General features: G+C 40.8%; 1 protein-coding gene across 7 annotated transcripts in view; it reads right to left on the bottom strand.

The window, feature by feature from the left end:
* Positions 1 to 5,866: 5,866 nt before the first annotated feature.
* The window catches only part of KCND3 (potassium voltage-gated channel subfamily D member 3), a 117,362-nt gene continuing 110,854 nt past the window's right edge, over positions 5,867 to 12,374 (bottom strand). For 5 of the 7 annotated variants that reach the window (XM_083812417.1, XM_083812419.1, XM_083812421.1 and 2 more), the window contains 3 exons: positions 10,007 to 10,063; positions 8,809 to 9,056; positions 5,867 to 6,846 (listed from right to left, as the gene is read on the bottom strand). In XM_083812417.1, coding sequence (XP_083668543.1) covers positions 6,642 to 6,846; positions 8,809 to 9,056; positions 10,007 to 10,063 — 510 coding nt within the window. In that variant the 3' untranslated portion in view covers positions 5,867 to 6,641. Of the gene's footprint in view, positions 6,847 to 8,803; positions 9,057 to 10,006; positions 10,064 to 12,374 lie in introns of all 7 variants that reach the window. The other 2 variants (XM_083812423.1, XM_083812422.1) reach the window with 2 other exon arrangements.

Here is a 12,374-nt window from a genome sequence, read left to right as displayed (position 1 = left end):
TTATGGTTAAGAAGAGATCAGCTCTACTTGTTGAAATAGAAACAATCTGCAGTTGAAACAATAGGACCCTATCTGTGATACAGAATGCAAGCCTTTGGCCTAACAGGAACTTCTAAGGCCAGGCTGCCTTTTAGAAGAAAGTCATAATATGTGCTCTTTAAGTTAAATAAGCATTACTTTAGGAATATTTTTCTTCCTGTTCTTCTCTTCCCCTGCATTGCCCCATTGTGTCACAACAAATCACCACAGGGAGAGGGCTCTTCTACATTACATCTGCATAATTTTAAGATTCTGGTCTGGTTTCCAGGATGAAGTTTGCTGCAACTCTTAACATGCGAAAGGAAGTTGCTGTAAAAGTTGCACTTAGGTATCTGCTTTAATGCTCTTCTACAGCATCTCTGTTATCTTGCTGTTCTTGTCAATTATTGATGAATTAAGTGTTTTAGTATTTAAATGCAGCTCAGGTTGCTTAGGCTATCACCCAATGTTCTCCAAAAGAACCTCCCAAAATCTTTTTTTAGAAGAAATCTACAGCATCGTCTTGGTATTTGTGGCACATACTCTGTTTAATCCAGATTGGATACATCAGGTACAGCAGTGGCACAAGACTCAATACTGTAAATGATATACAAGTTTCAACATATGCACTACAATTCCAAAAGAAGACAACAAGAAACTTGGTTCTTCTAGAAAGTTGTTCTCAAATGAAGCTACCTGCAGTTGTATACAGTACATTTTGTATCTGTCCTCTGATGGTTGTAAGCAAAGCCCATTTATAGTACGAAAATAGAAAATAAGGTTGAGAGCTTCTCATAACATAAAACTCCTAAAGAAAACACCATTGGAATGCCTTACTAATTTATCAAAAATATACCATCACACGCATTTTGAAAGATACTTCATTGGTCCAAGGAGCCTGTGGGAGCTCCCAGTCATAGTCGCCACAACTGAGAAGAACATTCGGTGTGGTTATTAACTTCTCGCTCACACAGCTGTGTGACTTCCTGTGACTAGTACGAGTTTAAATCAAAACAAAAACACGTGCACACATATACACACGAAAGTAACAGACTATTGACTGAGATCAAAACTCAGGGAGGAATTTTCACAAGCTCTTTGTCACCTGGTCTTTTGAACGATCCACCTGTAGTTTTTCTGGCACAGTTTTTGCGTTCTGAATGTAAGTAGCAGTACTATTCCGGTACGCTTTCTCTATGGTATTTTTGTCGGTGTTAATGAACTGAGCTTCACTTTTTAAAAAAAATGAGTTATTAATTGCTATACAACTTGTATAATTGGCATAGAGAGGTGAAATGACTTCTTCGAGGTCACTTAGTGATTCATCGAGACAATTAGGAGTAGAACGTAGGTTCCTGATACTACCTCTAATCAATGTGCACACTGCATTGTGTTTGCTTTTAAAGTTTTAGAAGAATAAAACCATTTTGAAGGGTGTTTATGGCATCCAGAAATGTGAAGCCTAAACACTTGAGTTCTGAAATTGCGTATCTAGTGCAGTTGCTTAAAGTGTTGGAGAAGTGATTATTTTTCAATCAAGGTGTATTTTATTGGTAAGTTATGTGGAAAATGGGTATTATTTGCCTAATTTTAAAAGCACAATAAAGCCTTTAGTTCAAAGCTGCTGCTGTTTGTAAGCCATCCATGAATGCTGACTTTGTAGCTCTGACATCTGACATTGATAAAATACTAAAACAGGATCCAAGGGATGTTGCAACCCATAAATTAAATGTGATTTTTAATATACTGAATCTGTTTTATAATACACGTAAGATACAATGTTTGCAACCTCTTTACTTAAAAAAAAAAAAGCAAAAAGCAAAATATTTGAAGAAACTTTGCTTCCTCTAGCTGGTATTTGAATTTCATGCACACCCTTAAGCTGTCCTAGCTAGAACGATGGTTTGCAGTACAAGTATATTATCAACTGTTTCAGGTTAGGCAAACGGCATTGATTTAAATTTAGTATTTCTGGAAAATGTAAAGAAGAATGTATTTTTCTAATGTTTCCTTTTGAATTATATATTAATTTTATTCCACACTAAAGCCATGTGTGTTACTTGGTTTACCTTTTCCCCATTTTACTTCTACAGTGCTAATTTCATGCAAAAAAGGGCAGCTTTCTTTCCATGTGGAAAGAAGAATAATTTGACAAGATGTGAAAGTATAGTGGCAACAAGGGAAGGGAAAATAAGGTAAGAATTATGGCTGAACAGCAGGGGAAAAATCCTTGACATTGAGATCTATTAGTCTGGAATAAGCTCTCTAGGGAAGCAGTGGGAGTCCTTTCTGTGGAGAATTTTAAATGTAATCTAGAGAAAGCAGTGTGATATATTGCAGTGAAGGATCTTGTGCTAGCGGGGCATGGATTACATTTTTATTCTTTAATTTTTTTGTACCAAGTTGTGTTGTCAGTAGCCTCTTCTTTATGGCTATACCTAAGATATTTAAGGAAAAGAAAAGTAAAAGTTGGATTTTTGAAAGAGTAGATGAAAGTTTAAGCCTGGATGGGAAAGGTATTTCTCATCGTTCTTTACCAATTGGGTGTGTTTCCTTCTATTAGCAATGCAATGCCAGGTGAGAAGAGAGTGAATCGATAGCATAGGCTGAAAATCTGTGGAAATATTTTTGCCTCAAAAAAGAGTTTTGAAAAGAAGCAGAACGGTTAGATAAAGGTGTTGCTTCTTTCATATTTTTAGTATTGCTTTATGAAACACTGGAAAAACAACCCCCTTCCACATGCTTTCTGTACCAACAGTCTCTTTATATCTTTTTTCATGAAGAAGGAAAAGCTATCAAAACTTGCAAGGAATTAGAGGGAGAGGGAAGGTTTTTTGAAGTGAATTGCTGAGATACTACTGATGTTGTGCTGAGCAGTCTCGCTGATCAGGCTGTTTTGTGCCCCCTGCCTTTCAGAAAGGTGGCAGGACTAGAAGCAGCCTGGGTTTCTGGATACTTCTCCTGGAGGCAGCCCACACCTGAAGAATTCCCCTTCTACATGCATCAGGAATGACGAGGGCTGCAGGGTACGTGCTGGTTTTTGTATCCGTGGCAATGTATGTGTTTGGCCCTGGGCATGCTCGGTACTGGGGAAGGGGACAAGGAGACTGGTAAGGCAGGGCAGTACTGGGAACCACTGAAGAGAATGGCCCAAGGCCTTTGGTTAAAGTTCTGGTCTAGGAATTCTCAGGACTGACTTGTCTTTATCTCAGAAATGGTTTGTAAGTTGCTATAAAGATTATGAAGAGCCTTGCAGTTCAGTAAAGGTAATTGCTTTCCTTTATTATAGGAAAAAGTGGCTGTAGTACTGTTCCTACGCTCTTGTGTGCAAATGTTTTTCCTTCTTCCATGCATCTCATTTGAAGGATGTTTTGTTCTGCCCTACCAACCACTGATATGATGGCGATAGATTCTTGTCTTTGCTGTTTCAATGAATGCACAGTGCTCCCATAATGAGGATGTAGCTGTGTTGGGCGATCCATGAGAGGTTTTGTACAAGCATATTTCAAGTGCTTTTGGAAACATTACTCACTCTACTTCAAATCAGCATATAAAAGGAGCTAATGCCTCCATTAAAAATATTTTTAGTCCTGTTCCTCTAGGCTCAGACTTCCTTAATTTTGTCTGTCTTTATCCTCTGAAAGTCTGTGCTGAAGTACTGACTGCGTGGGGCTGCGCATGCTAAGTTAATGGTAGAAGAGGCAAGCCGAATATTTTTGGGCAAGGATAACACTGATTCCTCCTCCACGGAAAAGAACAAAGACGAGGTCTGCCTTAATATGAAACCAGGCAGCCATCCAGAAACCCCAAGGACTGGCTTTCCTCCTTGCTTGTATTTTTGCCACTTAAAAATGTTGTTTTTTTTTTCAGAAAGCATTTTGATCGATAACAATGAAATGCGCCAAACACACTTTAGAAAGGGGTTGCTATGATTGCTATTTACAGATAAAGAAATGGATACAGAGAGATGAAGTGGCTTGTTTACCACTCCACAGTAAATCAAGAGAAAGAAAGGCAGCACTGAGAGTCCAAGTTGAGTCCCTGGCTCTTGGCAATTGTTTACACCTGTGCATTGGAAGGAACACTGTACCCTATCAGCATGGTAGCATTTAACCCTCATTCTGTGCCAGTGTAAATGAGGTTGCAAGGTGGAAAGTGGTGGAGAGCAAGGCCTCTGAACTACAAGGCTGAGGGTGTTCAGATGGGGAGCAGATATGATGACATAATGAAATTAAATAAAGCAAAAGAAGATTAAATTAAAACATCGGGAAAAACTCAATAATGGTAAGATTAACTGCAGTATAACCTCCTACAGGAAGCAGCAAAGGCAGAGCATTTTAATCATTTAAAACAGGACTAAACATAGTTTTCGGTAACATATTACAGCACTGGAATAAATGACTATAAGCTGGTGCAGCTACTGAAGGCTTAGCCATAGCCCTAATATTCCTAGAATGTTGTAGGTTTCTAAGGAGGGTATTGAGTTAACGCGTGAGCCACCTGAGTCCACTGTATAGACTAATAGGTTAGGAGTGCTAACAAAGCAGATTGCTAGCTCGTATGTTTAAGTCAGCATGTAGGTCTATTTATCTATCTATACATGTATGTGTCTGTGTATTTATTTATACGTGTATATGTGTATATAAATATTATATCAGGATAGATTATGACAGATGTTAAAAAACAAAACAAAACATCCCTTTGCTGAATCAGCCTCAAACATGCTTTGAGTAGTTATCTGTAGTGTTGGTAAAATCACTTTTCAGAAACAAGATACTTGAAATCTATTCTATTGCAAGCTGTTGGGGGCTAGGTTCGTTGCCATTTATGGGTGTGTATAGGGCCTTGAAGGGGCATTTGTGCATAACCACAAGAATTAGCCAGACAGTGTATGACAAGTGGAAGGCTCAGGAAGCGAGAGGTGGGTGACAGTTTCTCCCTCTGCCCTTCATGGATCACACCTGTTATAAAAAGAGGACTCGAGAAGGGCAGAATGGAAGAAAAAAGTTGTTATTCTTAGAGGGAAAAATCAGTTATGTTTTGGAACTATGTATTTCCTTACAGTAAATCATTCCTAGGAAGATATTTGAAAGAGGGGGCTAGGACTGACCGCACCTTCGTTAAGAGTATTAGCTTCCTGGCAGTACCACAGTGTTACAGTTTTTGGTTGAGTAGAAGTACACGAATTTTCTCAAACTAACTATAGAACTGCAAAAAGAAAAGGCTGTCTATACCACAATTTATCAAATGTTTTCCAAAATCCAGTACTGCTCCCCCTTCTCAAGTGGATGCATGCTGTATATCCTGTGCTGGGACCGGATAACTAAAATCGCTAACCTAGTCTACCCCCAAAATCAGTGCAACCCAGAAGCCATTGATGAGACAACTGGAGCCCCAAGACTGTGAAAAAGCCAAATACCTCTCTGTCCATGCAAGATATTTGGCTGTGGGGTTAATTATTATCAAGTATAGATCCAGACATTATTTGGCTACTATTTACAGTGGGTTGTATGTTCAGTGCTAGCAAAGAAATTCATATATAGAAAACAAAACTAAAAAATCATGGGCATACATTACAAGAAACCTGTCAGACTTACGAACACTTGATGCAGTTGAGTTCAGTGCTTTCTCATTCTTTGCCATTTGTGTGTACAGTATTAAAAAAGAATCCTACCTTTTTTTTTTTCCTTTTTAAAAATACAGAACTGGTAGTCTAGTCACACTCTTACAAGTAAGTGATAACAAAAATAGAAAGCGGATACCCATGTGGGACTAAAACTCTACTGAAGCCTGTCTCTTTTTTTCCACAAATATGTTTTCACAGACAATAATTAGCAGACAAACACACTGTTTGCAAGTGCACTGTATTGACTTAAAAGGCGGATACAAAAGTGTCTAAATAAAGAATGCCATCCAGGGTGAAATAGTTGTGTGTGTGTGTGCACGTGTGCACATGTATGTGCTGACACATGCTTGTATTTTCCTACTGTGCACTGAATCATGAAAACATGCTCTGCTCTTTGAAATGCAGTGTTGCTCTGTGGTTCTGCTGCACACTCGCACGCACACACACAGAGGAATGGAAATAGGTTTCTGTGACAGGTGGCTTCTTTGTCTAAATCTTTTCCTATAAAAGAAAAAAAAATGTGAAATTTTGGTTGGTTTAAAGGTTCTGCTCCATGAAGAAAAAAAATTCACAAAATCCATTGTTTTTCACCTTTTTCAGTCATTTCCTCATGAATAAATATTATCCATTAAAAACCTTTAAAAAGGTGCTGCGATACACAGTGTTATATTTCTGTTTTCTTTATTGACTCTCTTGTTGCCATGATGATTCTTTCCCTTCAGCCTTCACAGGTAATTTCTGCCCTGTACCATGGCACATCGTACTCTCCATGCAGATTTTACTTTTAACAAAACTCTTCCTCCCTTTCCTAATCCTTCCTCAGTCCACAGCATGAATGCAAGTCTGAAGAAAGCTGCCTCGTTAGGTCTCCATTGCTAATTCGATGACAAAATGTCAGGTTCGTCCATCCAGGCACAATTTGCAGCAAGAAGGGAACATGGAGGTGTGGAGGGAGAGGGGCACTGGTCTTCCAGCCTCCTTCTGTGCATGAGACATCTTACAAGGCAGAGACCTTGACTATGTTGCTCGTGGTGGTGGTCGAAATGTTCGTGGAGTGGCCCGGGCTGCTGGGTGGAGGTCTGCTCTCACCTTCTGGCGTGAGCGCCGGCGGCGTGGGGATGCTGATGATGGCTGTTGTTATCTGGGCAGCTTTGCAGTTCGGTCGTAGCCCATCATCTGATTTCATGTTGAGACTGGAACGACTGGAAAACAGAGTTAGTGGTTTGGCTTTTTTTAAAGCCAGACAGTAGAAAGGATAGGAACGGTGTTTGTTTACTTAAGCAGTGTCTTACTCCTCTGAACTAAAGGCACCAAAATACTCAGAAGAATCCACTTACATGCTCCCCCCAGTTCCTGCAAGGCATCGTTCATTTCTACCCAGTTTACACTGCGGTTTTTAAATATTCCTTGTGATTAGGCTATAGGTTTTCACAGGGCAAATTGTTCCATGTTTCCACTTCATTCCTGCATAATTCTAGTATAATTAAGAGGGTATCTAAATACACCGTACTGTGTACTCCATCTTTTCAGAGCACAGGTAGTTCTTTCTGAGAAAGAGATGTTGTTTTCCTTGCATTTTGAATGCCTCTTTCAAATTCACCGTCCCTTGATCTTTTCTATTTTTTTCATCTCTGCAGTAGTTTCAAGGATCTGGCAGCTGGGAGCATTCTTATTAGATCTGCATCAATTGCATCCTATAATTAATTACAGAGTGAAAATGATAGGTTGATTTCTGTGCATCTGCACAGCTACAGGAGTCTGCTATTACCAGCCCGACATGTTCATTTTAAACACAAGGCCTGTCCTTTTAAAATATAAAGCTCCCAGTTGGAAAGCTATTGCTGTTGTTATCTCAGAGTGACTCACCAAGAGGATGTTTTTTGATCTCTCAAGCATCCCAAGAACACCACAGAACCCATTCTGCTCCCTGGTTTCCTCAGTCGCAAGCTGAGACTGGGGCATTCTTAGAGCCTGGGTGGTTCAGCCACTGGCACACAGTACGCCCAGCGAGCTGCATTCCACATGAAGTACAACTCAAAAGCTTTTTTTCTCTCCCTATTCTTTCACAGTTTGGTAAGCAAGTGAAATAACTAACAGTGTTGACATTTAAGATATCATTGCTAGCATCTGATATAGCACACACTGGAAATAGGTTCATGTTCCCCTGAATTACTGTTTCAGGTGCTGGTTTAAACTACTGTCATCTTGAAACTGCAACAGCCTGAGACTTGTTTTGTGCTTATTCATTCATAATTCATTCTCTGAAATGCTGTTCTGACTTCTTCCTGGCACAAAGTAGCTGCTTTGCTGCCCTAAAGGCTGCTTTGTTTCAGTTTCCAGATCCCTTTGATAGGAGTGGGGAGGAGAAAAATGGTAGGTTCAGAAACAGCCCAGTGCTCAAGAAGCTTAATAGGCTGAGGAGGATTTAGCAAGTCATTTAATAACTGCAAGAAATACACACCAAGGAAATGATTTTTCAGTATCATTTTACACAAAACTTACTATCTCAAAATTTTGTATCAGAAGAGTAACCTGTATTACTGACATCTTTCTAGGTGAAAGCTGTGAAGACACCATTGTGAAATTTCTCCTGGTTTGTTTCTCAGTGGTGCTTGTTGCTTACAGCTGTGATTCAGACTCGCATAATGAAAATCAGTGAACTGAGTGTCACCGGTGGACCAGGGCGGTGTGTACAGCTCTCTGCCAGCTTTGGCTGGCAGACTGTGATCAGCTGGCTGTCTTTGCCTGCTCCCATTAAGGGCTTGGAAGCACCGGGCTATTTGGGAGGTGGGCTGTGGAGTGGCCCTGTGCTAGCTTTGGTGACTGGCTCATAGCTGGCAACTACTGGCTCCTGTCTGTGTGATTAGCACTTCATAGGTAGGTTTCAGCTGAATTTCCTTTTTCTATGTCCTGTCTGGTCAGAGAAGAGCTGCATTAGAGTCGAGCTTTCACCTGGTTCTCCCCCAGAACAGTTACAGAGAACAGCTAGGAGCAACTTCGCTCAGGCTGACATTAGAGGGAGGAAAACAAAGATGCTCCCAGCTCTGGACCCTTCTCCTTGGCTGCCGAATAGGCCTCTAAGAAGCTGCATCAAACATTCAGTTGGATGACATACTCTAGGGCTTTGCATGCAGTAGTTAGCAGTGAGAGCCTACTTACTGTACCTTGTTGTAAGTGAGGGCTGCTCGCTGCACTGGATGTGGATGGTGCTGAGCTCCTGCATGCTACGGAGGCGAGTGGCTGGCACACTGGAGTTGGGAAGGTGAGTGGTCTTCTTGTTACGGCGAGAACAGCAAGAGGTGGTCAATCCATGGTGACTCGACAAGGAGGGGCTCCGAGAGGACGGGTAGTTTTGCATTGAGCTCTCCATGCAGTTCTGCTCAAACAGTTGCTCATCAATGAACTCGTGGTTCTGGCAGGGAAAAGAACAGTGCCATTACTCCCTGGTAGCAGTACCAGCTGTGACCCAACAGCAGGTTGTTTTCAACAGCACCTTGTGCTAGGCTGGTGGGCTGTGACAGTACCTTATCTGTGTAAGATGCTTTGTGCCTGAAAATATTTGTACTAGGCAGATCTTAAAAAGTAACTCTGCCCTTCTGCTCTCTGCAACCAGGAGATTTTGCTGTCCCACATCCATAGGGGAATAAGAGAAACTGTTGCAGTGACAGAAGCACGATATAGTCTGTTAATACTGCTCTGTTTACGTAGCTGGAGTTGGTTAATGCAGTGTCTGATTTTCCTCTGATTTTTGTGTCTGAATTCTGGAAGTGGCTTCAAAGTCTCTGCAATGCCACGTGGTTACTAAACCCCAGAGAGGAGGAGTTTCAGGAACCTTTTTGTTTGTTCCTGGGGACAGCGTCGTGTTGTGTTTGGAGGACCATCTGGACCTTTAATGTACTTGCAGGATGTTGCTTGTATTGGCTATTGGGTGCAGAACATACCTGCATTTCACTGGGTGCTTCTATTAACTGAACGGAAATAAACATGGCAGCTGAGAGTGGGAAGCAGGTAGGGGAAGGAAACTCAGAAAGCTGTAAAGAGTTTTTGTGCTAAAGAACAAGAAATCCTGAAAGAAAGAACTCTTACGCACATACATGAACACCCAAATAATTCTAGTGTACATACTTATCCAGCCCCTGTCAGCATCAGAAAGGATGCGAAACAAAAGCAACTATGGTGAAGGCAGCCATCAGTTTTCACTGGAACAACTCACAACTCTCAAAGGAAACGAGCACTGGATAGCATAAAGAGGCACGTGCACAAACTCCCAAGGACAAGACCAGGAACGAGAAAGGAAGCAAACACTCTCCAGACACATCACAGAGATCATAGAGAAAGCAAATTGAATTAAAAAGGAAATACCTTGATGGTGGAAGTTCGTACAGATAACAGGGGATCATCCACAAGATAGGACAATCCCTACGGACAACATGCCAACAAAAGATAAAAACACAATTGATTGTCCATTCCGGCATTCAGAAATTTAGTCCCAGCATTGCATCTCTTGTCTCAGCATTCCAGCCGGCTCACTCAAGTTTGAATGGGCAACCAGACCTTCTCTTTTCCAAACCTTGCTTGAATCAGACCTGTTTGTTCATTCCTTCTCACCCTTAAGCTTTTTCTTGAAAATAGAACAAGACTGGTTACAACTTTATTGCTTTGATCTTTTGAGAGCCACAGGCAAAGGAAAACAAAGTTTCAGCTGCTGATTCACAAGTAATGAATTGGAATTGCATTGCCATTGGGTCGCCAATGGATATGAGTTTTGGTTATGGTCTGTGGAAACACAGAGGAAAGGTTTGGGTCGAAGGACTGGATTCAGCGCACTCAGCATTTGGAGAAAATGTGGCATGTGAATGTCCATATTCAATGCGGGAGTCAGAAGGAGTGGAAGAGCTCCTTTTCTTTGAACAAACTCCATCTGTTGTATTAATATGACAAAGTAGCCTTTATCATGGCAGCCACACGTACTTTAGAGTCGCTTTGTCATTTTATACACCAGATTTCTGAGCCATTCACAGCCATTCAATTATAAGACTGTATGCTCGTGGTGACTGCAGATACCATGACAATAAATAAAGGTACTTTTAGAATGTTTCTGCCTAGTTTGAGGAAAGGTGAATTGCCCATTGAAACAAGTTTGCAACCATGGTACATTCATTCCTCATTCCATTCCTGCAACTTCATCACAAAATGACTCTTCAGTGTTTAAAAATTCTTTTTTTTTACAATCTAACGTTTTGGGGGGAGAAATGTTGCATAGCATTTTATGAGACTGTGTGAATTTTAAAATTTCAGCACAAGCTGCTTGAACAATTTGGATTGGTAACTTCAGACCAGAATCCAAACTAGCGGTGAGATTTAATGCAAAATCCATGGTAATAACTGGCTGAAATATGTGGGGGAAAATGCATTAAATATGGTGCAGATTCTCCCTCTAGGTTTTCATTCAATTCAAAGTATCATTGTTATTGCCAGGCTTTGCTGAAAAAAGCAATGTTTGAAACATTTTCAACCACTGAGATTCACTGAGCAGGCTTGCGTGCTGGAGGCAGTGTGGCTTTGTTAATACGGCAGGCTAATACATCCACAAATTAGGATTGGCTTTGTTACTTCCAGCACCCTAGCTGGCCTGTTAGTAATGGAGTGACTCACGCGGCTCCCAGAGATGCCCACGGCCTGGCGCGGAGGTCAGAACGCCTATCAGCTTTTACAAGGTCAGGGCCTTACAAGAGCAGACCCTGGAGGTAGGGATGCCAGCTTTTGTTTGCCTCAGCCAGTTTGTTAAAGTTTTCAAATGAAAGTATTCATGTGAAATATGGGTCACAGTAGTAAAGCTTTTAAGCATGAAGTTCTAAACCAAAGAGTCAGATTGTGAAATATCTGCTTGTTATGTAACATCCAAAATTGCTACAAACAAAGGCAAGATGAGTCTTATAAAATGAATTCAATAGTCATTGATACAGGAAGAATCAGTTCACTGTCCTTAGAAAGGTGACCTTCATAGCTCATTGTGATAAACCAGCTGTGCTCACAGGTCACTGTAATTAACCAGTCGTCTTCTTCCAGTGTATCGCTGAAGCCTAAGTGATGTTACTCCAGCATAAGCCAAACTATGGAAGTGAAGGTGATTTGTCTAAAAGAAAGCTCTTGCAAGTCAGAAATCAAAAGTACATTTGACGATGGATGCAGATAGAATAAGTCATGAATATTTCAAATGTTAACCTCTCTTCATTCTTTCTAGAATGAATCATGGTATAGATAATATGTTCCTTTACTGCATAACCTTTTATATAAACCTGGAAGTAAAACATATGTATCAGATAAATATCTGAAATGTTCCAAGAGACTTCTGCATACAGAATAACTTAATAATGAAAAAATGAAATTCTCACACCGACACCTTGCACGACACAAACAGAAAAGTCATTGTCAGAGAAACTGCTTGGCTGGCTCTGAGATAAATTACCGTGTCTTGTGACCAGAACTGTAGTGAGAAAAGATACGTGCAACCTTTAAACCCATTAAGAGAGTTCATCTGCTCTGCTCCATAGAAGGGGCTAAAGGTTGATTTTTCCAGCCTGGTCTCCTGTTGGCACAGACCAAGTTGGGGTTTGTACTTGCTGACAGCAGCTTCTTCCTCTAAAGACAGCAGAAGTGTCCAGTGGTACTAAGTGGCACAAGCAACAAGTACATATGATGTGTGACTGACAGCACAAGACAAACACAG

The sequence above is a fragment of the Anser anser genome (genome assembly GCF_964211835.1).
Source record: "Anser anser genome assembly, chromosome: 27".
Lineage (NCBI taxonomy): Eukaryota > Metazoa > Chordata > Aves > Anseriformes > Anatidae > Anser > Anser anser.
The sequence above is the reverse complement of the archived record's forward strand: the minus strand, read 5'-3'. Positions and strand labels throughout refer to the sequence as shown.